The following is a 26,633-nucleotide window of genomic DNA, read 5'->3' as shown; positions in this document are numbered from 1 at the left end:
TGGCTTCACTTCACATTCATGGAAGTTGCCGCTTGATGCAGATGGATTCAAGGGATGAAAACAAACTGATAGAATAAAAAGTTTAAAGTATCTTTATCCCTAATCCTTTAATTTAAGCCTGTTCAAACAAGAAGCCAAAAATATTAATTAATTCTTGGACTTCAAGTTTCAAGTTTGGATGTTAGCTATCAAAGACAAATTATGTGGTCTGAGCAGCAAACGTGAACATTTTAATCTGTTGTGTAAAATTATCACAAGAGATGAGAAATAAAATCAGGAGACATTTAAAGAATTAAACCAAATTTATTGCCCCCTTTTTTTTTATAAACATATTTTCTCATTTCCTATCTCAATTATTTTAACCAGCAAAACTAAATAACATTCTGCAACCAGTTGCCCTGTAATCATCTCTTCCTATAAATGTATGAAGTTACAAAAATATAAACTTAGTTAGAAAAATAATAAACTCAAGTCATAAACTTCAGTCAGGTTATAGCCTCATAGTCTGAAACCTCAAAGAAACAAAAGATCATGATGTGTTTTGCATGTTTCAGCCCATGTTGTGTTTTATGTCACATCTGACCTCGTTAGAAATCATAACCACGTGTAAACAAATGGTTGACAAAGTGTTGATAACGGGCCAAGACATGCAAAACATCTGTTCAGTCCTTTAACCTGGAATCAAAGGAGGCCAGCGAGGTCAGCTAAATGTGTCATCCATCCTCAGTTGTTACATCTCTATTACACGACACGACACTGCAATGGTGTTATAGCAAAAAGAGAAAACAAATATTTAAATCGACTGTGCCGACACATGCAGGTCTGAGTGAAACAATAAATACAACTTCAGTAACGGTGAAATGATTAAAGAATTAAAAGAGAGAAAAAAAATCTGGTTTTTAATCTAACAGCTGATTTTTTTTTTTTGGCACTTTTTGTTTGTTTTATTCCTGACGACATAAAAATCAGATGTTCAATAACATGACATAATTGCAGCTGCTCTAATCTAAACAAATAATGTTGTATGACACTTGATCTAAATCTTGACAGTCTTGATAATTCTCAGTGTATTTACCACCACTGCTGGTTTATACTTTCAAATCTCTGATAAATAATTTAAATTACATTCTACTAATAAATAAATTAAGCAGCAGAATTAATCAGAAAGTGATGTGACGCTCTCTCTCAGGTTCAAAAGCGATAAATCGCATGACGACTGTTGAGGTTGTAACAGATATGGGAGCTAAAAATGGCAGATCATGCCAAATAGTGATCATAAACTTTTTCTTTTGCCAGAATAATTAAAATATAAGTGAAAAACATTACTTTTGTGTCCCTACAATAGTCATTTTACACATACAGATGGATTTAAAGGATAAAAACAAGATGAAGACTAAAAAGTAAAACTAAATCTAAATCTGCACCAAGGTCTAAACTAAAACAGTGATAGACAATCATGACATACAATCATTTAAGTAAGTGCAGTAGTCCCTAAGAAAATAGTGAATATGTTTTGAAATGTGAATTAATGCTTGAAGTTAAATCCTGCTCAGGGTGGAGGTACTTAAACTGGTGAAAAGTGCAACATTAAAAGTGCTCAGACTTGTTCATATGCGCTCCAGAGAAAAACAAACTACATGAAACATCACCAGAGGAATAAAAATTTCCTTTAGCTCATCAGTATTCCCTCATTAATTCTCTTAAAGTACAAAATAATTTCCCTCTGTGTTTAACGTCCTTCTGCTGAATTTACTCTACATTAGTTATGAATATTGGTTGGCTTTGTAGCTCAGGAGTGTTAAAAAATAAAATAAATAAAAATGATTCAAACAGCCTCAATAAACTGTTGGTCTGTTTAGTGTGACATTTAAACTCTGCTTAATTCAATGATGTGAAACAGTCTAAATAAATTGGAAACGAAGGATTTTGCAAACACAGTAAAACATTTTCATATAATTTGTACATTTGCTACGAGTGTTGATACCTGCACTGTTAGCTTTGTTAAATTTTCAATAGTTTTTTCAGCACTTTTACTGTGTTTGGAGAGAGAATACTTGGATTCATTCAACGGTTTCACTGTGAAGTTAAACACTTGGAAAGATAGAAATCACAACGTTAAAACCATAAGTTCCCCTCGAGATGCTCGACCACTAATAAAATATTTACATCATTACTCGCTGCTCACGTTCACTTTAAAACCTGTGACATAGTGCAGCATAGACCTGACTTTGTAGACTGTAAAGTAAAAATACTGTAAAGTAATGAAATCTGTACTGTTCGTGATGGGCCAATACTGAATATCTACAGTAACTAAATAATAATCCAGTTTTGTAACTCGTTCTGAAGAGGGCGCTGTTTACTTTCCTATGAGAACTTTGGCGCACTGTAATACTAAAAAGAATAAACAGTGAATGAGGAGTCAGATTTAATTTTCCTGTCTGATAGAAGGTGAAGGAGTAACGCTCTCCCCTCCCTCTGCCGCCCTCTGCTGTGCAGCTTCCCAGTGACCTCCAGTGGAATGCTGCTGGTAGGACTGGTGTTTGTTCTGGCAGTGCTTTCATTGCTGTTTAGACACTGTGTGGTGTCGTCCCGTCAACTCTTAAATAGTCGACTCCTGCTGGATCTGAATGTAGCAGGCCTGCGGCAGAGTAAACAAAAATAATTGATTATTAAGTGACTGATGATGAATAAATTATGTCAGCTAGAAAGTCTGTATAACTGTGTGCAGCCATGCAATGGAAATATGTACCAGCACCTAGATGGACTAATGAATTAGCATCAAATGAAAAGATAAAGTATGACCTGAAGGGTGAGCATGGAGAATTGAAAAGATTTGAGATGGTTTTATAACCAGAGCTCCTTTATATTCACACAGATCTTCAATCCAACAGTCCTGTCACTGGTATCGCCATCGGCCGATGCGCGGGTGCGCTCGCCGATTTATTTATTTTTCCGGCCTGATTAACAGACATCCACAGGCGGTGTGTGTGTGCGCTGCTCCACCTCATGAAGAGCTTTTAGAAGTATGATTGGAGAAAAGGTTTATGCGTGGTTGAATATTTAATCGCGCTAATGATAATGATAACGCACCAAACATGCTGCTTGTTTTTAGAGCAGAAACTTAAAGTACATGTGTTAATTTTGTAAATAAATGTTTCTTATTTTGGTTAAATTGAGACATGTGTAACATTTGTTATCATGCAATATCGGCTCAAAAAAATCGGCAGCACATTCGGTCATCGGCTAAGGCTGTGTCAAAAAAATTGGTATCGGCATCGTCCATAAAAAAATCCGTATTGGTCGACCCCTAGAATGGATGCGATGTGTTCAGTGTGCGTGGCAGCCACCAGAGCTAAAGTGTGTGTGTGTGACCCATGAACATCATGTGTGGCTTCAGATTTTTGAGATTTTTGAGAGATTGCTGAGTTGTCGTCTACATTTGCTTCCAACTGTGGACCAAGTTCAAGACTTTGAGAAGGATTACTGGTCGTTAAGGCGTAATTTATTTTTAACTTTTCACTGTGTGTAAAAGAATCTGTGTGTGTGTGTGTGTGTTGGGAGGTCCCACCTTCAGTGTAGTGAACATCAGTCCCAGCTCTCCATGCTGAACGTTGGCATCCATTAAGTCTTCTATCATGTTGACCTCAGCTCCCAGGTTTCTGATCCTGGAGAGCAGAACAGCAAAAACATGTTCAGTCACTCACGACTGAACGTGTACAGAGTATCTGCATTAGCTGTGTGCTAAACAAAGTGTGTGTGTGATAACACACCTCGCTCTGAGCACCACATAGAGGAAGAGCGGGAGCAGGTCATCCATGCACCACAGAAAGTTGCCAGCCAGCATAGGTTTTACTTCCTGGGTCAACTCCTCAAACGTCTTCTGGATGACGAGGAGTTTGTCTGACGGAGTGAAGGTGGTGCTGCATGTGTGGGGAGACAAAAACTTTTTATTTACACACGATAACACTTTTAACTCCAAAGTTGTGTCCAAAGTTTCTGCGTTGTGTCTGTCAGGTCTTGTCACATCAGGTGAGGAGTGAATTTTGCAGCACTTGGGGTAGAACTGAACGACCTCTTCAGTTCTGACAGGAAAAACGGTTATGAGTCAATAATTCAAAAGTTTCCCCCAAAAGGTTTTAGAAGGCCATCCTAGACTATGTATCTCAAGATTCACCACTAAACTGCACCACGTCTATCAGTCAAGGGTTCGACTTTTGAAGTTTGTTATGAGTGACTCCAGGTACAAGTACTACCTGTCAGGCATCATTCAGGGCAAATAAACTAAATTCTGCTGTATTAAGTTTGGTACGGACCGAGAACTTGGACTCTCTCTCTATCCTCCCCTCGCCCCTCTGACTCAACTGGTTGCGGCAGATGGCCACCCACCACGAGTCGGGTTCTGCTCGAGGTTTTTGCGTCTTAAAGGAAGTTTTTCCTCGCCACCATCACCAGGTGTTTGCTCATGGTCTCTTGTAAATAATATCATAAAGAGTCTATATGCTTGGTCTATATGGAAAGTGTTTTGAGATAACATGACAGTCTGGATGGGATTCCTGCTAACCGCACTGTATCGACACTGTACCAGGTCACGTGACATTGACTGATATTACTGTAATTAGGGCCCGAGCACGCGGTGCGAGGCCCTATTGAATTTCGTATGTTTATTTATTTATTTTTTTTACGTGTTTTTCTTTTTCTTCCATAAAGTAAATTGCATATTTGACGGCCCATATCCCCCCGAAAACTCCTGAAAATTCGCCTACCCCCCCAATGTTTGTTTATTATGCAGCAATTACACCAAAACAAATTCCTTGTAAGTCAAAATCTACTTGGCAATAAATCTGATTCTGAAAAAAAGGTCACACGGCAGCTACCTGATCTGTTGGAGTGTCTCCACAGCGGAAACAAAGCAGGCGTCTTTGCTGCTCGACACAATCTGTGATAAAAGTAAAGAGAAGCAGTTATAGAGGATAACACAGAAGAGACACACACTTCACAGGTGATCATTTATGTGTGTGAATGATGGAAATGTTATCGTAGTACATTTAGTATCTGACCTGCTTTTTCTCTCCTAGAATCGACATCCACACAGGCCAGAACTTCCTGCAAGAGAAAACACAGACTGTAACAACAAAAGTGCATGTGTGTGTGAGGGAGAATATCTGGTCTAACACACTCTCTGTCAGCACACAGATACATTTAAAATCCTGGTTACCAACAACCAGAACTACACTGTTAAATTCAACACCATGTGCAGACTCACTCCTGAACGCCCAGGAAGCTGAGCAGCGACTGGTCTGGCTGTTTGTTGAGTCGCAGGATGTGCTCCCAGTACTGGGCCTCCTCTGGCTCCTCCTGCAGGCAGTACAGGGTAAAGAGAGGAGGGTAGAGTCGAGGGAGCAGCAGAGGGAGGAGCAGAGAGGAGCAGCTCACCACCATAACACTGGTGGACAACAAGGTCGAGGAGAAGGAGGAGAAGGAGGAGGAGGAGAGGAAGAGAGATGAGTTGTATCTGTTTAGATACTGGCCATTTTATACTGTATGTGTATGTGTGTGTGTGTGTGTGTGTGTGTGTGTGGACACTCACCCCTGCTCTGCTGTGTTAGAGTTGCATCTGCCTTTAGATGGAGATGCAGGGGGGTCCGGGATGATGTCTCCATCATCTGGTAACCGTGGAAACAGAAACCTGCAGGTAAAATTTTGTTTTACTTATTAGCAAGAGGTTTGTTCATGTTAATATAAAATCTGAAGCCACACCAGTCCAGTCTTGTGCTGAATAATCAATGCACCACACGAGTTCAGAGGCTGAGAACAGAGCTTGAGAGATCTACAAAGGCTGAATGTGAAGAACAAAAAAAGAGGATTCAGAACTTGAATGTACCGGACGATGCTGTAGAAATGTGTGAGGTAGGCCTGAACCTCCTGGACCGCCTGCCTGAGCAGCCTGCGGTTGGATCCCACGCCAACGTAAGTCATCCTGTAGACAGTCACCAACGTCTCCACCAGCCAGCCCAGAGGGTGGAGAGGAGTCTCACATGCCTGACGTACAAACACAGACACGGTGAAGTATTACACAAACAAAACTGCAGATGAACACATTTCCAGTCTGAGGCTAAAGCAGTACTGGCACTTTTTTAAGGCACTTTTATTATTGTAACTTTGTGAGGCAGCTGAACTCACACGATCACAAAACTAGTTTTAAACTATGTGCTTGTGTCCCAGCCAATCAGCATCCTATGAGGAACTACTGGCAGCTATGGCATGAACTACAGGCGTGGTTTAACGCAAAGTGTGTGATGGTGGCTGCTAAAGAGGTTAGCGTAGAGGGTTTCTTTACTGAACGAAGAACAAAGAACAACACTGAAGACTTCATTCTTCTTCCGCACTTTGGTAAAAGTTTGACTGTTTTATAGTTTGTTCATCTGGTTGGTTAAAGTTTGCCCGTGATAGACGAAGTGGCTGTCCTCTAATGTACTCTGTGAAAGACTGCGTGGGCAGTTCCTCAATGTACATTTACAAAGCCACTTGTACCTTGATGAGGTATCTTCGTATGTTGTCATAGTTTGCGGTGGTCACTGGTTCTCCGTGTTGAGGAATAAACTCCAAACACTCCAACACTTTGTTCTGAGACCTGCTGAGGTCCGGGCTACAAACAGAAACACACAGTCACTTCAATCAATATACAGCTGTATATCTAAGAAATGTATGAAACCATTTACATTAACCTCTGTGTGTGTGTGTGCGTGTGTTGCTGTGTGTACCTCTGTCGTCGCGCAGTCGTTATAGTAACAGCGATGTTTTCCCAGGCTACAGTCCTCTCTCCTCTCCCAGCAGCATCACAACCGAGTCGACTCCAACATTCATCAAACACACAGATCCACCTCTGACCAGCTGGCACCGCATACTGACCCAACCTGCTGCACATTTTAACAAACACAACATGAAATGTGTGAAACACGACACGACTCTGTCTCAGACATGAATATACTTGCCATGTTTCCAATAACACCAACAACACACACCTGAACATTCATGCACAAAAACACCAAACAGCACAAACTCGCTTTAGAAACAGCCTGTTGAGAGAAGTGAGTTTTTCTGTGTAGAAACTCGGTTTAAAAGTGTACAAATTAATACTTACAGGAGGCTGTTTCTCTCTTTGTTTTCTGCTTCATCGACGAATTGTGGTTTGGTGTACGTTCCAACCACCTTTAGTCCTGCGGTCCACTCTCCACTGAACAGGCCCTCCAGGCAGTCACCATTAGCCAGAGATAAAACACCCTGAAGAAGAAAAGAAGGAGAGTAACGAACGTATTGAATTAAATTTTTATTCATATAACCTCTTGACTTGTGTGACAGATTGTTTAAAAACAGAAATGGTATCTGTTAAAAAGGTTAGTGTAGACGCTGCCAGCATAATGGTGATAAAATATTCTATGGCTGGTAGACTTGCTTCACTTACAAGCCAACAAAACAATCTATTGAGTGGCTGGTAAGATTTGAACATTCACTAGCCGTTTGCCCAGTGCACCCTGCCTACATTACATTACAAAGTTGTAAAGCTCATTTGAGATCGTCAATATAACTTTATGGACAAGAATCAACAGAGAGCATGACAAACAGATAAGAGGAGACAGAGATGCTTTCTACCTTCCCGTTGATAGTCCAGTCATCGGAAAACTCCCCGTGGAAAGCTGTGTCGTCATCTGACACCAACAGACCCGGACCCTGATAGAAAACACACACTGCATCAACCTTTACTGTTTCAATAGACTACATTTGTTTAGTTTCATGATGTCAGATCTCTGACCAGATTTCTGGTGTTTCTTCTGTTGTAGGAGGTCGAAATGTTACGCCGATGACATGAGGAGTGTGATTTGCACACACCAGGAAATGTTTTTGTTAGAAGCACGAGCTTTAGGGGAGCTGTTTCTCTGTGTTTTCTGGTTATTAGATAGATAGATTATTAGTTAGAGATTTTTTTTATTTTCCTTTTTGGTTTCCTTAGATAACTTAGACCCACCCCTTGTTTCCCTTATAGCTTAAATTACTTCTTTTTGTTGTATTTTAATTAATCCAAATTTCATTTTTTACCAAATACTGCTGGCTTTATGCTACTTCCTTTTGCTACAAGAGCTCGTAACAAGCATATATAAGTAAAATATACTACCCTAAGAAAGTTTTAATCAACGCATAAAAAAACATTTTCAGAAACTTTCCAGCCCTTTGTTTCAGGTCACATAGAAGTACAAACTGTAAATAGCTTGCAGATGATATTTTTCACTTTGTTTTCAGTGAAACAAATCAATGCAGTTGATGCACAAAGGGTGAACTTACACTCATCTTGTTGTCTCTGAAGGTCCCTTCAAAGTACACACCGTGCTGGGTGACAACCATAGCACTGCCATGTCGTTGCTCGTCCAACCACAGTCCCATGTACTTCTCACCTCTGGGAAGGACACAAGAGCAGTGACGTATGGTTTACTTGACCATGACAACAAACTGTGCTGATTATTAATCTCCCAATAAATATACTCAGTGTGGAAAGTGTGGATGTTTGTGTCTCTTCACTGTATTGTCAATATTTCCCCATGTCACTGGAGACTGATTTGATTAAACTGTAACAAAACTAACCTTTCATAGGTATGAGTGTACACTACAGCTAGTAAATCTTATATATGTTATTTACCTGGTGATGTCATCATAGACTCCGTATCCTGTCTTCCTGTCATGGACCCAGTGGCCAATGAAAACGCTGGAGGACTTCTTGGCCAGTTTACCGGAGCCCAGCATGCCGTAACCGTGCCGCTGCCCATCACAGAAACAGCCCTCGTAGACCTCGCCACTGGCATACCTATAGGTAGGACCCACAGAGACTTGAATACACACATGTTCATGTGCAGAACAAGGCAGTAAAACTGTTGGAGTTGTGGGTTCGATTCCCATTCAAAATACATTTCTGTGGGGAGATCATGTAGCGTTCCTAAATAAATAAATGAATAAATATGGCTAAATATTAAAATAAAATGGTATTTTCCTTTTCCTATACCACCAACCATTTGATCAAACAAATCAAAACTAAACTTACTTAAGTGTGGCTGCTTCAACACTGATAGCTAAACACACTGAGCATTCAGCTAATGAAGCTAACATATGTGCGCAGTTAATGTTAATCATCCATATACTCAGGATGTCATATATTATTGCACTTACATGGGGATGGGGGTAGCAGAATGCCGTTCTGCAGCCTTCTGGCCAACTTTAACTCCCACTAAAGACTGAAAGACTAAAAATACTCAGTGTTGATTTTACCTATGCTGATGTGACCTCTGTGACTTTGTACAAACAATTTACATACAGGGCATGTGTCCTAAGCTACCCTGTACTTAGTACTACCTACAGTAGAAATAAAAGTGTACTGACTTGTACTTGCCGAAACCATGGATCTTGCCATCTTTCCAGTGTCCTTGGTAGCTGTCTGGCTTATTCAGCACTTTGTTAGGTATTATGCACTCTCCATAGCTGGAAAGAAAAATAACAATTGAACTGAAATGTCAAGAAAACAGTTGAATTTTTACTTGTAAATAACAAAAAAACGTTGGCTTCACTGTTTCAGGCATATAACATAATAAGACTGAAAATTTAACTGTTCTATTTTCTGTCTCTGGGTGTACATACCCGTCCTCCAGTCCATTCTTAAAGTTCCCGCTGTAGGTCCGTCCATCTGGCCACTTCATTGTGCCTCTGTAAAAGGCAAATATATGTTTATTATCCAACTATTTGCAGTTTTACACTCTGTGGTCATTTAATCACAGTTCATGCTGACGTCACTCATTTCCTCTTCCAAACAGGTCTCTACTGATTTGAGAGGTGAACTACTGTCACTGTCGTCATCCTGAAACCACTGTGTTGTGCTGAAGGTACAGTTTGACCTGGCAACAGGTTCACTAGTCTTCCTTTGAATTTGGTGCATTCAAGTACACACCAATATCTATCTTTAAAGCCAAACAAATGTTATGAACACACCTATATGCAAACATTACATTATTGGAGGTGAGATAGGCAAGCACAGGAACAAACACAAATGTTCTCTAACCTGCCATGAACTCGTCCTGCCAGCCAGCTCCCGGTGTACTGGGCCTCTTTGAAGCGACCCTCTCCTGTGAACGAGTAGGACGCTGTGCGAGACATTCCCGCCACCCCTGGCGATGACCCCTGACCTCCACCACCCAGCACCTGATCCACAGCCTGATTAACAGATCGTAACCACTTGTTCTGGAGTGGGAGAGGAAACAAAAGAGAAATAAGAAATAGGAGCAGATAATTCTGAATTTAAGATCATGAGAGAATGAAATATTTTAATTTCAGTGCATCCTAACTAAACAAAACTCAAATTAACAACAACAGAGCTGCAATAGGTAAGTGCATAAACCATAAACATACCTTCTCTTGTGGTGTCGAGGCCACAATGGTGAAACTTTCCTCTGGACAAATAATTTTGATGGCATAACTGAAGACAAACAACACAGGGATGATAATAAACATGATATGTATACAATAAAAAAGTACAATGTAGAACTGAACAAATTAGTTTCTACTAATAATTATATGAGGGTTAATAATGCAGAAAGCAAAGTGATGGAAGATGTTTTGATCATTTGAAACAAGAATTCACTTACTCATGCTTTTGGGACATTTACTTAAAAAATCTGACAGATAGATATCCCTTCTCAGAATTTAGTTTTAAGCAGGTTAGCATCTGGTCATAGACTCGACGTGTCTCAAGAACAATCAAGATGTTCTAACTATCACATAAAAATGATTTTTTGAATCTGTGACAAAAACACAGACGACTCAGATACCATCCAAGCAACAAGCAAACACAGAGAATAAATGTTCACCCGTGGTGAAGTGATTTGAATGCAGTTTATCTTGTAGCCACTAGAAACTGGATGTTCTGTCAAAAAGTCAAAGAGAACGACTTTCACTTGTCTAAAAATGTGTCCCTGGGAAAATGCTTCAGCTCAATCTATGAGTGAATCGACTGCCTAGTACAGATTTTCTGAGTGATGAACTGAAAATTTAGGATTCAAAAAGACCTTCAGACCTGAGGGTGACATCACATTGTGTCCAAACGAGGCTGCAACATTACTGCATATGTGGGGATGAGTGAGGTGAGGTATGTTCATTATTCACCGTGACACTTTATTAGCACTAGTCATGTTAACTTTGACATTCATAGTACTCACAGTCCGCTGCTGTCTTCAGTCACTGGTTTCACCCACAGACAGGTGAGAGGATAGACATGATGTGTAGAGAACTGCAGAGAGAGATGGAGCAGCAGTTCATGTATTTTATGATCACACCATTGCCTCTTTAAACGTCTCTTTAATATTCTGGTGAATAACTTGAAGTTACACAAAACATTGGCAATGTAACCTCGTGCACTGTATGCGCAAGTGAGGAATGCTGATTAGGATGTCAGCGTACACCACTTCCTGATTATGTTTTTTTTTTTTTAAATCACATATTTGTCAATAGTTTCCTCTGTGAAGGTTTGACCTTTGTGGTATTTCACTTCTGTTTTAATATTGAAAGTGAATGAAACAAAACCAGATCAGACTCATCTCGAGTTAGTTTCAGGTCCCCAGGTTGATTTTTACTGGAATAGACTAAAAAAAACTAAAAGGATGCTTGAAGGCAAAAAAAATCTCCAGCACACTTCAGAGATAGAATGCAAAGTATATGTGATTTATTGATTATACACAAGAACCTCTGAAATGCTTCTTTGAGTGTAATTTCGTCCAATTTAACTTGAAACAAAGCTTGACTACTAAATATAAATTTACATATGTGTACAATGCAGTATCAACATCATGTCAAATGTCTACTATACAACACAACACATGAACCCAAAACCACACAGAGACAGAAACAGGACAGGTTTCACTACTATCTGCTGTCAATGAACACACCAAACAGAGAAGAAGACAAACATTTAGTCAAGGTTCAGGAAAAGAAACACACGGAGAAAGGCGACATTAAATATGTCCTCATCGCACATCTTCTTGTTTAGAGCTGGTGATGTCGTTGTACCTTGGATCAGTGGTGGGTTGCATCCGTTAACCTATGAGCTACTTATCCATTTTCACCACTAATTGGCGAAATGTCACTGTTACAAAGAAGTTTGTAAATCCACACACACAGCGGCCTGTTTGGTAGCAGCTAAAGCTCAGGTTCAGCCACCAGGAAAAAATGTACAAAATAAATGTTAACACAGGACATCTGCAATGTTAACGGTTGAAGAAACACCTCCATGAAAGAAGATTTGGACTGAGCTACATTAGTCTGAGCTAGATGTGCCTACTAAAGACTGTATAACTCCTATCTGCATGGGCAGGGCTAACAGCTCCTTTAACATTACATTACGTCCTGTGTTAATATTTATTTATTTGCTTGCTACAGTAATCCCATGTAAACCTGTCAGAGTGTAAGCACTGAGCAGAGGCCAGGCCAGAACACCCATGCTGCTGCAGCACAAAGCTCAGTGTGGTTAAACTGGTGAAGCTGGTTAAACTGATGTCAGATATACTTACAAGACTCTGAGAGGGAATGGCACCCTGAGTGATTGAAACATACAAATATAAACTTTATCTGCAAAACACCAGGAAGACAAGAGACACGCATACAAATCCTGTGAAACTTTGTCTGATAAGGATCCTGAGGATTTGGCTAATTGTGTACAGCTTTTCTGTGTGTTTGCATGTGTGTGTGTGTGTGTGTGTGTGTGTGTGTGTGTACCTGTGTGTGCACCAGTGAGTCATTGAACAGCATGAACCAGTGGTTGGAGAACCGCCCGGCGTTCTGCAGAGTCAGAGATCGGTTACTGCTTTCACACACCACGCGACGATGTGGGAGACGGAGAACCTCCTGATGAACAAACGACACGTACAACACATGAGACCTGACAAACAAAAACAAAACTCCTGCCTCCATTAACCAAGTGAGTTGATTCAGTAGAGTGAACTAGCCAGTGAAGACAATCATCACATTTGTAGTTTAATGATCAAATTAACTTTTATATGCATATCATTGTTGTCAATTATTCCATTCCATTTTGTTTTACAAAAGTTATTTTGGGGATACATGATGGCACTAAATTGTAAATATTTACTATTGAAAATATCTATTTTCTCTGTGATTACTGCAGCTAGTGGACAAATATAATACCACTATGTGCTTTTGTTTTACTCTAAGTTGCGCCATCTTGCTTGATCAAACTTGCAGACTATAACCACAACATTAATCTTGACCAAAAGCTCAGCTATCAGGTAATCCAGAGGTCTTGTAGTGGTAAAACTTGTTGTTATCCCTAAGAACAGTAGCTTAAGAAACAAATAGTTTCAAAAGCATACTCTCTTTGTCTTCTACGCATCGTAACATTGCTTAATGTTTTCTCTCCTAAATTGTACAATCAGAAGGTTTAAATAACTTAACACAGGGTTGTGCTCACAGTAGTTTTTCCAGAATGGGTTTTCCAGAAGAGGAACGTGGTTTCAGCCTCCTTCTTCCTCCTCAGCAGGGACAAAGACAGAGACTCATACTGACTACAGCCATGATGGAGGCACTGATACTCTGTGGTTAACTGGGTGAGAGGAACGAGAAAGAGAGAGAGATTCAAGTCAGACCATTTTAATTCTGCTAGTGAAATGAGGAAGAGACAGTTAAATATCTTCTGTTCCTCTGTACTGAATATGAGGACAACAAAGAACACAAGACAGTTCAAACATCTGCCAAGACTGCAAGGTTCTCTAAATTTGTTATTAGAATAGTAGAAAATAAGGATATCCCAGTTAAAAATATTTTACTTACTGCTAAATAATTAAATTACAAACTCATAGTAAAAGTTAAAACAGAAAGAAGAAGCAAGAAGAGTTTCCTCCTCCTCACCACATCGTAACAGGCTGCCAGTTTAAGGAGGACTCGGCTGTACTGGTGGAGCTGCTGCAGAGGCCAGTACAACAACGAAACCAGATCAACATCACCAGTGACGGACTGCTCTGATGCACACAGCTGAGCGAGCATGGTCTGCTGAGAGCCTAAACACTCACTAGAAAAAAAATACACAGGGACACAAAGAGAAAAAAGTCGCTCAGAGGACTCAGTGATCTTCAATATTTTCATCTAAACATGTCTGCTTTCACTTCACTGAAGCTGTATGTATTTGCATTCTGAACGTCGTATGGTTTGCTGATGAAGAGATGTGATTTAAGTTCATGGTTTGTTAAGGAGAAAAACAAATGAGCTGGTTATTTAGCATAAACATCGGAATGGTGAATCTTCTTCTGCTAACATTAAAGCCATGTTTAGACAGAGAGAAAAAAAGCACTGTTGCTGGAGGCACTTGCAGATGTCTCCTTAATATGAATGAGGAGTCTATGTGAGCGGCACTCCTCAAATAAAAACATAAATATGTGGTGGCATATTCTACGCAGTCGTCTGCTGAGGCGGGGGAAGCACAAAGAAGGACAGAAAGACTTAGCTCTGTCATGGACTCCATAGAGGAAGTAGGGGAGAGGAGGATGTTAGCAAAGCTGACATCCATCATGAACAACTCCCCTCAACTCCTGCATGAGACTGTGGAGGCCTTAAACAGCTTCAACAACAGACTGCTACTCCCACCATGTAAGAAGGAGCTTAACTTACTGTGAGAGTTTATGGAGTGACTGGAATCCGCCCATCACCTGAAAGTTACCTACTGAAGAACAATACCTGGAGAGACGGACACAGAGAGGACATTTGTGTTTTCATTTTTTTTCTCTGTCTCATATGAGAAGTATTCTTAAGACTTAAAGTAATGCTACCATCAGACTCTAATAATAATAATAATACATTTTATTTAAAAGCGCTTTTCAGGGTACTCAAAGACACTTTACAAAGAAGTACATCAAATCATCAAAACAATATAAGATATTACACTAAAAACACATTAGACATTAAACATTAAAAGCAATATCAAACACTTTAAACAGACTAATTTCCTCTGGTAAAACAGTTCCACCTTCCTGGTTTGTGTCTGAAATCCACAAAACAGAATGATCAAAATCTTTCTAAGAAGCTCAAAGAGAAGTAACTGCATGAATGAGTCGAATATGAGCTGTTATTTAATCAAACTTTACATATGTTAAATAATTACAGCCACGGTATTTGCCTTGTAAAGTGATTTGTGTTGAATGAGAAAATAATAATGTTTCTGGATAAAACTGGCAAGAAAATAAACAAGAAATAGTGAAATGAAGTAAATGAGAGGAACAAAGCACACGTAAAGAATGACACTGGGAATAAAACACTGACTAAAAACAAATGAAAACTGCATATGTGCAATTAAAAAAATGTATTAATAAATACAGTGTGAGCTTACTCTTTATAAATGTCCAGAAAATGCTCCGTGTGTGTCAGCAGGAGAAGGGAAGTGACGTCACAGCCCTGCACATCACGCAGGAAGTAGCTGAGTGATGTGGAGTGTCGACCAATCAAGGTGCTCAGATGAACAAAACTCTCACAGAGAGAGAAGAAGAGATGAGTGCACGGCTCGCCTAAGAACGGACATGCACTCTCTGTGGAGGAGAACACACGCACACGCACACACACACACGTTTGTTATCCTTAATATTTTTAGTGATGGACAAGAAATTTAGGGGAGAGAGGAGGGACGATATGCAGCAAAGGCCCCGGGCTGGAATCAAACCCAGGTTGCTGCAGTAAGAACTTTTAACTCTGATACACTAGGTATTATTCTACGTGCAAAGTATAGGGGTGCCCCAACAGGCTTTGTTTTTATGTGACCCTCTGAAGACTATTCCCTGTTCGTAGCCTGCAGCCAGCGAGGTATTTTGTTTGGTTTGTCTGTATTTCACTTTGCAAAATGTTATTCCACATGCTGTGCATGGTATTGTTTATGTTAAGCTTATGAAAAATATTTTTGTTAACAGTGTTCAGTTTTCACAGTGGATTTGGAGAAAGAGAAGCCTTCAAAATAACCAGTAAGAAGAAATAAACCTGTGTCTGCCTGTGCTTTTAAGGAACTTTTGCAGATAATTTGTTGCATCTTTTGCACAGATCTTTGTATTTGCCACCAAGTTTTTATTCACATTAAGAGGAACATATTCAAAACACAAAATACACCACAACTGGTGCTCACAAAGGTGGAGACAGTACAGAGGCCCTCTCACCTCTGTTACGGAGCGGTGTGAGGAGGATCTTCCTGACACTGCTCAACCAGCAGTAGAACTGCCTCTCTCTGGAGGCCAGCTCGTGGATAGCGGAGATAAAACCCATGACGTTCTGGTCTGCCAACACTGCACAGGTCTGACCACCGCTGCACACACTACTAATGTAATTCATCTACACAGAGAAGAAACCAATGTTAGTCATACATTAAGTAACCCAGACACGAAACAACACCCTGTTAGGGATTATTTCGCAATAGTGCTCTGCTGCGCATTATACTGTTCACTGCACAGCTACTTAGAAGAGAAATCATTCTGGAAAACCTTTTGATTTAAAAATGATTTTATTGTGTCAGCAGTGGTCCATGAATCCATCCTGTTATTCCCAGCAGAGGTCTGAGTATTCAATAAAGCCGTGTAATAACTCATTATAAAGTTTTCTGATTTCTGTACATTGCTTTTGATGTATGTAATGTTTCTAAGCTTTCTCTGACTTTCTTTCGACCACCTTATTTAAAAAATGGCACCAAACGACGCTGTCTTGTTGTGATATATGTTATCTGTTATTTAATTACAGATTCCTACTAATACCGCACACATAACTTAATAAGCACGCTCCAGTGTTGCAGTTGAAAAAGAGCCCCACCCATCATCCTCCTTACTGTCAGTGCTGTTTTGTTTTGGAGATACAAACCTCCATGGAGACGGGCAGCAGGGTGGGTCTGACTGTATAACTCTCCGCTCTGCTGGGTGACCTCTGGCATGACCTTTGACTCTGTTGTGACCTCTTGCTGTGCGTGGACATTTGCTCCTGCTGCTGGCCACAGTATAACAGGACCGGCTGGACGCAGTCTCCATCAGCCAGGAGGAGGGAGTGGCTCTGACCAGCGGACACGTCCCAAACTCGAAGACCATCAGAGAGCTACAGCGGCCGGATAGGGACAAATCATAGAAGATGTGGATCTGTTAGTGCAACTACAACGTGATTAATATAAAAACATCTAAATTCATATCTTTCTTTACTATATATTTTATATACATTATAATATATTTGTTTGCATTAAAAATACTTTGTGTTCTAAATATTCAAGCATGAACTTGGGAACAATAAATGAGACTTCTCAGAGATAATAATATAATAATAATATAATAATAATAATAATAATAATAATAAAATCATTATATATAATAATCCTCTGAGCCAAAGAAACAGCCTCAGCATCTTTGAAGCAGAAAGAAAAGAGGCCCTGAGGTGCTGCAGGCTTACAAAAAGTCCTGAATCAGGCCATGGTGCACATAACGGCATAGAGGAAATGCCCCTCTGAAGGTGGGGCCTGAGATTGTAAATTGCGCCAGAATGGACTAATATGTTGTCTAGATGTGCAAAAAAATAGCAATCAGGAAATTCAAATATTAAAGAACCGAAGTGCTGATACCATTAATTCTGAGCGTGGTGTAGAGAGGGCGTAGGAGCGAGCTGGTGTATAAAGATGAATGAGCCACTCTTCAGTTCGGCTCAGGAGCAAACTCGGGTTTATTTCTTCAAATATTTTTTGGACCTTTCAAGACTGCCGTAGGTCCTCACCGTTGTTGTAGTTACGTGTTCGATAAGAGGCCCAGATTTACACCCAGACTCTGACTTCTTTTCTCCAACACTCATGTCAACAAGTATGTTTTACAATACAATCTTCATCCACCGAATAAGTGTATTTATTTACTGACTGACTGTATGAATGACTGAATTTATGACAGTGAATAAGTAATGAAGATATTAGTTGTTAGTTGAGTTCTAATGACTGAAAGAAGAGACATGACAGACAGATTGCTGTACCTTCGCATGTTGGGGTACAGTGACAGGATTGTTGACGTGGCCGAGCTGTCCACACATGTTGCTGCCCCACGAGAACACCTGTGAAACACAAGGTAAGTTAGCTGATGTGTGTATGTGCTCTTATAGGTTATTTCTTCACAGTGTTGTATGAGACCTAGTTTAAAGCTTGACGTTAGACTTTAAGTTAAGGTAAGGCACGAGCATGTTACCTGGCACTGAGCAGTGAGAGCCAGTGAATGATGCGACCCTGCGGCAACTTGGATCACCTCCTGTCCCGTCAAAGACTTGATACACAGAGGCTGGAGTCTGTTCACACACACACACAAGCACACAAGCACACACACTATAACAGCTTGTTACAAAGGAGGCATTTTAGACTATCTGTCTCTGCGATACTGTTTTGCTCTGTTGTCTACACAGCCTCAAACACCACCAGAAGCATTTCAGAAGCATGTTTTGATGACCAGACTTTGTCAACTTGCTCAGATTTGCAAATTTTTCCTGGTTTACGTGCGTCTATCATGAGTAAGATGGCTACATAGTTAGATTGTTTCCCTTTTGTCTGTTTTCAATCGGGAGTCTGCACAAAGTGTTCTATTTTGAAAATCAACTGGATTCTCTGTGATGTGTCTGTGTCTGACTTCCAGCCAGCTCGATCTGTTCTGTGTTGCTTGACGTAACTGGTATTGGCATGTATTTTAAAAAAATAAAAAAGACCAATGTTTTCTGTGCAAAGACAAGACGTTGAAATGTTTTGACAGCTTCTTTATCAGTAGTTAGTAGTGGTAGCTTTTATGGAAATTCATGATATATTTCTCTAAGCTTGGGTTCTGGGTAGACATTAAGTTTCTTTTTTTGTGTCTTTTTATGTAGTCACACAAAGTTTTAAGAGGTTTCCAGGTTGGATAAAGAACTCAATACATGTAAATGTGTTAATAACGTAATATTCCATTGTGATACTTATGTTAAAATTAGAGGAGGTTAGCCAAAGTACATGTACTTACATTTAAAGTTTATTCAGTGTCTTTTTTTAAGTGATTAATCCAAAATGTAACAAGACTACAACTGATTCATTCTAAATTGCGCCAGCAGAGACTGAAACTCCAAATCAGTTGCAGAACAAACTTTGATATCAAAAGAAATCATTTTTATTCGATTAACGATTTCTGCTAATGTAGAAGAATAAATTTAGGCAAGCCGGGGTATATTATGTGTTTGTGTGTTTGTACCTGGCAAGCTGATCTCCGTGTCCCAATTGTCCCTCAGACCCGCGGCCCCAGCTCCACACTTCTGTCTCCAGAGACGGCAGCCCGTCTCCGGCCTCCTCTGGTGCTGCGGCTTGGGTCCAACCAGCCGGAGATGGCCTGCAGGCATGCGGCCGCCGTCTCCGTGGAGACCCTGAAAGGAAAAACACATGATCTAATGGAAAAATCCTGGTAACGCTGTTGCTTCAACCAACTGAACCATCACCTACTAGTTAAGATTTGAGCATCTGTCAAGACTGCAAATCCATTTCATCTGTCAAGCGTAACAACAGCAACAACAAACAGAGGAAGGAGACAACGGGTCACAAGTATAACATAAGTCTGTGGCTGGTCTGTGTTGCGTTCTCTGCAAACTGCACCAGAGATCACACTGTAATTTTCACATGGGCAAACATATAAACAGGTTTGGTATGAACACACCCAGACATCTCGAGCTATATAAACAAAATAGGCAGCAGAGAGCTTTGTAAATCTGTCAAGGTGAAGTGAGCAAACAGAGCAGGAAATCACAGCAACGACTACAGAAGAGAGGAGGAACAACTAAAGAAAAAGCTTAATTTTAAAGATCCTCAACATGAGATGAGTTGTGATAAACCATTCTGCTCATCCGCACAGTTTCACAAAGGTTATAAAGTGTTTAGTGCTGTTCGATATTTAATAAATACACAAAGATGACACAAGAAATCTGTGTTGTCTGCTGAGAAACTTTCATTTTGACACCCCTGAAACAGAAAATGAGAAGTTAGTTTTCTGCATTTGCTAATCACTGATTTCCCTAAAAATTATGTGTCTCTGTCTGTCTGCTCGTCTTTTGTGGCACTATCGATGCCTGAAGTGGTTAACTGAACCATGAGAAGGATCAATGCGTCACAACTCTCGTCACATTTGGCTTAGGCCAAACAAGTTATACTGTGACAAAGAGACTTTCTGACTTTTATGCTAAGTCATTTTCTCCTGATAACTAGTTAATTATCATGTTACCTCAGGAAAAGCAAACATTGCTGACAAATTTTATCATATGAGCATATAACGTCAGATTAAGGAGAACCCATTATTGTTGTGTGTGTCAAAATGAAAGGGTTAGGGTGTGTGTTTCTGCTGGAGATAACATTTATATACTTGTTCCTTGTTAGCCAGGCTCTTCAGACATTGTTTACTTTGCTGGTACCAGATAATTTGCATTTGTCCAGTCTGTGGTGGCAAATTTTGCCTTTTGGCACAATGAATTATGATGACGAAGAGTGGAACTACAGTCATAATTGTTAGTTAGTTGGATCCTGGTATCCACAGAGCCTCCACAGTCAGTATGATGCTAACATTCATTGGGTTTCAGAACATTTGGCTTTGCTGTTCTCTCTATTTCTGCCTGTTTTCCTGTCATTGCTGTAACTTCCAGCTTTGTGGGTGCAGCCTCAAATCAAAGAAATAGTTACATTTTGGTAAAATGTGCTTATTTGTTTAGATGAGAAGGTCGATAGCAATCTCTTATATGTACACCTAAAATGAAGCTGGAGAAAGTTAGCTTAGCACAAAGACCGAAAACAGGGGGAAAAAACTTAATAGTTAAATTAATGATAGTAAATAAAAGAAGTTGTAGTGTTACAAGATGTAGTACTGCTTGCTGAACAGCTTCGTCCAGTCATGATGCTCAGCTTTTGATCACACATTCTTTGTTCGGGGTATCAATCTTCTCACTTAACTCTTGGCAAGAAAGTAAGTAAGCATGTTTCCCAAAAACGTTGCAGCCATGTTGTTCACACCCCACTATCCTTACCACGGGTGGGTGTTCCAGGCAGGGAGCGTCTCCTGTTTGCTGCTGCTTTCCCCTTCTGGTTTATATTTGTGAGACTGGAGCTCTTCTGCCCCTTCAGCGCCTGTTTCTCCGCCTCAAGACAAAGACGAACGTCTTCCAAACACACCGGGTATGACACTGTGGCTCCACTGTTACTGGAGGAAAGAAGGTCAAAGACAGAGGGTAAATACATTGTAGATGAGAATCATCTTGGTATGTTTATTTACATTAGAAATCCACTTTGGTAATTGCAAAGCTAAAAAAAAAAAAAAGCTTTTAAAAGATTAAAGACAGACTAATAAAAGACAAATTATTGACCAAGCAAATGTTTGTCAACTAAACTTGGTCTTACTTGTTGGTTTGACTCTTAACTGGTGAATCTTCTTTGTAACTGGAAGTCAGATCTGTGGAAGGAGTTGAGGAAACCCAGCTGTCATCTGGAGAGAAGACACACAAACAAAAAACCAAGAAATGAAAAAATAGTAAAAAATTATTTGAATAAGATAACCAGGACCTAATTACCAACCTGAAGTGTAACTGCTCAGTGAGTCGCTGTCTCCAGGCCCGGGGGTGTGATGCATCTCCAGAGAATGACTTGAGAGTTTCTGGAGGAGGTTCTGAAGTGCTGTTTCATCTGCGAAAGCAGAGTTCTTATTGGATCCCCAGCCGGACGGTGGCTGGGACTTGGGGCTGCTGTCTGTCTGTGTGAGAGGGTCAGCAGGCCCATCGGACTCAAACTTGGTGCCAACTGGAAGATTCTTCCTGTTTTGCAATGGAGGGAAAGCGGAGAGCAGGGAGAAAAACTGAAATACAAAAACATAAAAATTGAGGTATAAAAGAGAGACCCAGAGTAATGTAGTATCGTACTGTTTAGTGTTTGTTTTGCCATCTTCAGAAAATGGACATAAGCCAGTTGTAGAGCCGGGGCTGCTGCCAGCTGATCTTCCCCCAGGTTGGAGTCTTCGTCTGGGGCCTCTTCTTCTGGGAGAAGCCTGGGAGTGCAAACCAAAGACTGGCATCAACTGAAAAAGCTGAACCTCTTAGATGAGCACAGATATTTACAGAAAAGAACATGGTGATACAGTGCTATAGCTGCTGAAAAAACGTCTGTAAATCAAAGATCCTGTGATACCAGACGACACAAGAATGAGTAAGTTCCTGGAGTAAATTTACCTCGCCAGTCATGCCTTCAGTCAGCTCCACACCCAGTGGACAATAGTGACCACCATCAACAGCAACTGGCCCCTCTCTCTCCATGACTAAGCAGTGAGGTGACTGGCCTCGCTCCCTCTTTTCAGAATGATTCTGGGTATTGTAGTTCTGTGGCGGTAAACTACGAACCAGGGCCAGGCTATGATAGGCACCACAAGCCACCTGTGGGAAATCAATCAATCAATCAATCAATCAATCAATCAATAGAGATGGTATTTTTGTATATATGTGGAAACATAGTAATGAATATATCAGGAAGAGAAACTACCTGAATGACATGTCTGCCTGCCAAATGCTCCACCTGTAACATAGATGGAAATAACACAACAACACAAATGCGATTATTGAATTAAAAGACAAGGCAAGACAAGACAAGACAAGACAATCTTTAACCCAGGAGGAAAATTTGGGTCTTATGGCAGCTCAAGGACAGAATAAGTACAAACTTAAAGAGAATAAATGATCAAATGTGTAGAAGATAAGAATAGAACGAAATAGAAACTATATCTATGACCACGAGTACCGACAGCTAGTGTTAAGGATCATCAGCTATAAGCTCTATCTACAGTTATGTCTCACAAGAACACACAAAAAAACACTTTTAAGGATTAAGGATTCATACTTTTAATACTTTCAATATCCACATAGCTTTGATTTTGACATTTGTTTTAATTTTGAATGTTAAAATTCCTCGATCTTTGCACAAACTTACCTTCTGTGGTCTCCATACAGGAAAGGTGCTGGTCACCAGGCCGAGCTGGCAGCCGCTCCCCCACGCCCACACCTCATTCTGGGCCGACAGAGCCAGGCTGTGTTCCCGTCCAAAGGCCAGATCCACAACCCGAACCACTGCTGGTGGAACGACATCGCTGTCCACCACAGAGACCGGGCACGGCTCTGAAACTGACATTTTACAAAGCTTTTATGTTACCCCGACATGTATTGATTGACAAATCTGTATATTAATTGACTAAATAAGTGAAAGGACAAGACATCTTTAAAGAAAAACATCCAGAAGAAACAAAAGTAGGAGGCGTACCTCCCAACAGAGAAGGTAAGGTGTTGACCAACCTGTGATGCTTGTGGCTGTGGCCCTCTCATTCAGCCCACACTGTCCTGCAGTGTTCTCCCCCCACATGTAGACGTTACCCTGCTCATTCAGCGCTCCACAGTGAAAGCCACCGGCAGCCACACGAACGACGGTCTTCCCCAGCAGAGAGACCTCCAGCAGTGGAGCAGACACCGGGATGCTCAGATCTCTCCACAACAGCTCTCCAAATGAATATACCATACCACCTGAAACACAGCAACGACTTTAGATTTCGAGCCAAGAGTTAGTTTAGCATTTTAATAGCATAGTAATAATATCAAGAATTTAAATTAAAAACAGCCTTGTTTTATCACACTCATGCTCACCCTGTGTCAGCAGGAGTCCATGGTGTTCTCCCAGGGCGGCCTGCAGAACAGGCCTGGACAGGAGCACTCTCTCTGGACATGGCTGCAAACTGAGGCCTGCTGACTGCCAGATGTGAAGCAATCCTCGCTCTGGAAGTGTGTGGGCGTGCTCATCTGCAGGGCTGCAATAACACACACAAATATGTTACGGTATAAATGTTCTAATTAAAATACTAGTAGCTAGTATTTAGTAACCTGGTAATGTTCTAATGTTGAGGCTGAGTTGTGGTTTAAGGACACAATCATGAGTCCTCTGCAAATTTAGATTAAATTTCATCTCATTTATCCATCAGCCAATAATTGCTTCAGCACCCACAGGCCTTGACACGCGGTTATGTTTTGAGGGAGGACACAGCTGCAGTGCAGAGGCAGAACACTGATGAAGACATTTCTGATGTTGGTCTGATATCACTGCAGCCTGTCATGGAGTTTAGTATATTTATAGTGAAGCAAGTTAGTGAGGTTGATATATCCGGATAATTTGTTTTACTTTAAGTTTAACCCATTTCTAACATAAACCTATACTACCGACAAACATTATTAACCAACTTTAATTAGTTTGTCACTTAAACTGGTATGTGTGTTTGTGTGTGTGAGTTTACCTCTCCTCTTTGTTCTCCATCACTTCCGACTCTCCTTTCCACGGGACAGTGAAGGCATCTTTAATATCATCATTTCTCCAGAGCTCTTGTCTTCTGTTCACTCACTTCTGTCCTGTTTTGACACCCCTTTGGTTCATCTGACTTCAGGTGTTGTTCTTTGTAAAAGACACACACACAAAAAATAACAATAACAAATGAACATTATTTGACTAACATGACATGTGGCGTGTAAGATAAAGACGGACATTAGTTGTTTCGAATCATACATGTATATTGGAAATATGTGTGTTATTATTGTGATATTATCATCATAGTTTGATGTCATCATCCAAGGCTTTTAACCGTGCCTTACAGTCTTTATCAGTTCACTGAGAAACCTCACGTTAAGATAATTAATTAACACCACTGTTTCCAAGTTCAACAATGAACTTTCACGCTCTTGTGATATTCATTTCAGTCATGTTGCCAAACCCTTCAGGCTGATCTAGTTTGTAATAGTTCCACTGAGACCACAAGCAGTTTCTTCCTATCTTTACTTGATTCATATGACCTGTGATTGCACTATGTCACAATAACTCAATACCGGTAAAACCATTAGAGAAGTCTGCTCCTCCTGAAATATCCAGATGTTAGATTAATACCTCTCTGACAGTGTAAACAAAAACTGAAAATGATAAGCTTTGCAAAAGTAGTAGTAATAATATTAAACTTTATTTATATGGCACCTTACAAAGTGCTTTACAATAAAGATAATAAAACAAACCTCAATAACCACAATAACAATAAGTTAAAAGCAATAAATCAAAAATAGAACATAAAAGGCCCTTTTATAGATATACTGTATAGCAATTTTGAAAAGCAATTTAAAAGCTGACACAGTGTTTGCAACCCAGATAGCAGTCTATCATAGTATGCCAGAGTCTTGGAGCCCTGACAAATCTTGATTGAGGAACAACCAAGAACGACACATGCGAGGATCTCAGGGAACGAGCAGGAACGTCTGGCACTAAATGCCATTAAATTGACACTAAAGAGTAAATAACACAAAAGGCAATAACCTGGGGCAAGACCTCTCTGGGCTTTATAAGTAATCAGTAAAATCTGGTGTAAGGAAGCCAGAATATGAGTGATGTGATCATGTCTCTTTGAGTTTTGGAAGAGCTGGAGATGAGACAGGTTTATTTATTTCTGACTGATGCCAGGGCAGGGAATTACAGTAATCAAGCAGATTATGGCAGAGCTGTTGTATTGGATTACATTGGATTACATTGGATTGTACAAGTGTACCTAATGAAGTTGCTGTATATCATAATTTAACAGTTATTAGTTAGAACAACAACAAAAATAAAAAAAAGCTGACAACTTAATGTAATGGAGTTAGAAACATAAAGTACTGTAGTAAAGTACTGTAGGCTACAAGTACAAGTACAGTACTGGAGTAATAGTTACAGTGTGATCAAACATTACTCACCTGTCTCATAAACACAGAGGCCGTAATCACGTCAGTTACACACAGAAACCACAGATTAGCCTCTAAACAGCAAACATGAACGTCACAGAGTTAAAATGCAGATAGTCCTAAACATTAAGTACGCACTGTTACATGTAATGAATTGTACCTTCAGCTTGAAACAAAGCATGAAAGTCGTGTTTTGTCAATATAAGTGAGGGCAAAGCGAGTAAACTGAAGTTGGTTAGCTCAATGCTAAACAGGCTAACTAAACTTACCAACCGCCGGTTTGAGCTCGGGGGGAATGTCTCGAGGATTCGTGGCACGTGAAGTGTGAATGAGTCCGGGTGACTGTGTGTAACTGTCACGGCACTAACACTGAGCTATGGCATTTTTTTTTTTAACACGCTCAAATCAGTGCAGCGCTGTGAAAGCAGAAGTTGACTCTTGACAGCTCTGTGTTGATCTTCAGAGGGGGGAGCCAGCTCTCCGATGGAGGCCGGGAAGGGACAAACATTTACGGCGGCGCCACACCTGATGCTGCTGCCGCTGCGGTGGTATGTGAAAGAGGCGAATGAGGAAACTCACCCGAGAGCACAGCGAGTAAAAACTAAACTGTTCATCTTTGTGGTGCAAAGTTTGTTAGCACAGTGAGTTATACACGAAGGTAGAGGGTGAACATTAATGTAACGTTGATGTAACAGTCTTTAATTAGAACACCGCTAAGGCGGAGTGATACGTGGAGTTAAAATTCCCAGTGCTCATGAAGGAACGACGCACTAACTGTTGCGTAAAAT

At 40.4% G+C, this 26,633-nt stretch overlaps 1 protein-coding gene across 5 annotated transcripts; it reads right to left on the bottom strand.

The window, feature by feature from the left end:
* Positions 1-287: 287 nt before the first annotated feature.
* LOC104936975 (alsin) lies at positions 288-26,269 on the bottom strand. Of its 5 annotated transcripts, none has more exons than XM_027290910.1 (42): positions 26,006-26,123; positions 25,858-25,919; positions 24,387-24,541; positions 23,746-23,906; positions 23,401-23,625; positions 23,042-23,232; positions 22,598-22,630; positions 22,291-22,491; positions 21,985-22,109; positions 21,644-21,879; positions 21,470-21,554; positions 21,100-21,272; positions 19,290-19,458; positions 18,270-18,366; positions 18,061-18,138; positions 16,924-17,151; positions 16,233-16,404; positions 15,422-15,617; positions 14,707-14,772; positions 13,951-14,110; positions 13,514-13,645; positions 12,802-12,930; positions 12,597-12,620; positions 11,250-11,320; positions 10,444-10,510; positions 10,097-10,275; positions 9,679-9,744; positions 9,424-9,522; positions 8,690-8,854; positions 8,338-8,449; positions 7,651-7,728; positions 7,142-7,281; positions 6,762-6,917; positions 6,532-6,646; positions 5,882-6,039; positions 5,588-5,686; positions 5,264-5,443; positions 5,058-5,103; positions 4,875-4,936; positions 3,771-3,920; positions 3,569-3,665; positions 288-2,638 (listed from the first exon to the last, which is right to left on the bottom strand). In XM_027290910.1, exons 3-42 carry the CDS (start codon positions 24,404-24,406, stop codon positions 2,600-2,602), a joined length of 4,980 nt encoding a protein of 1,659 aa, XP_027146711.1. In that variant the 5' UTR covers positions 24,407-24,541; positions 25,858-25,919; positions 26,006-26,123; the 3' UTR covers positions 288-2,599. The 5 variants fall into 5 exon arrangements, with proteins under 5 accessions (XP_027146711.1, XP_027146712.1, XP_019133101.2 ...); XM_027290911.1 differs by having other exon boundaries at positions 290-2,638; positions 6,762-6,914; positions 26,115-26,269; XM_019277556.2 differs by having other exon boundaries at positions 290-2,638; positions 26,115-26,267.
* Positions 26,270-26,633: the final 364 nt, after the last annotated feature.

Source organism: Larimichthys crocea, chromosome XVIII, assembly GCF_000972845.2.
Source record: "Larimichthys crocea isolate SSNF chromosome XVIII, L_crocea_2.0, whole genome shotgun sequence".
NCBI classification, from domain to species: Eukaryota; Metazoa; Chordata; class Actinopteri; family Sciaenidae; genus Larimichthys; species Larimichthys crocea.
This window is presented reverse-complemented; position numbering and strand designations above follow the sequence as displayed.

What these genes read in the sequence shown, in the direction of transcription:
- LOC104936975 (XM_019277556.2), bottom strand. Translation starts at nt 24,406, where the DNA reads ATGGAGAACAAAGAGGAGAG. An exon ending in ACTGAGCAGTTACACTTCAG is followed by an intron (nt 21,555 to 21,643) that starts GTTGGTAATTAG and finishes TCTTCTCTCCAG; the next exon opens with ATGACAGCTGGGTTTCCTCA. An exon ending in ACTGAAGACAGCAGCGGACT is followed by an intron (nt 10,511 to 11,249) that starts GTGAGTACTATG and finishes GTTTGTCTTCAG; the next exon opens with TTATGCCATCAAAATTATTT.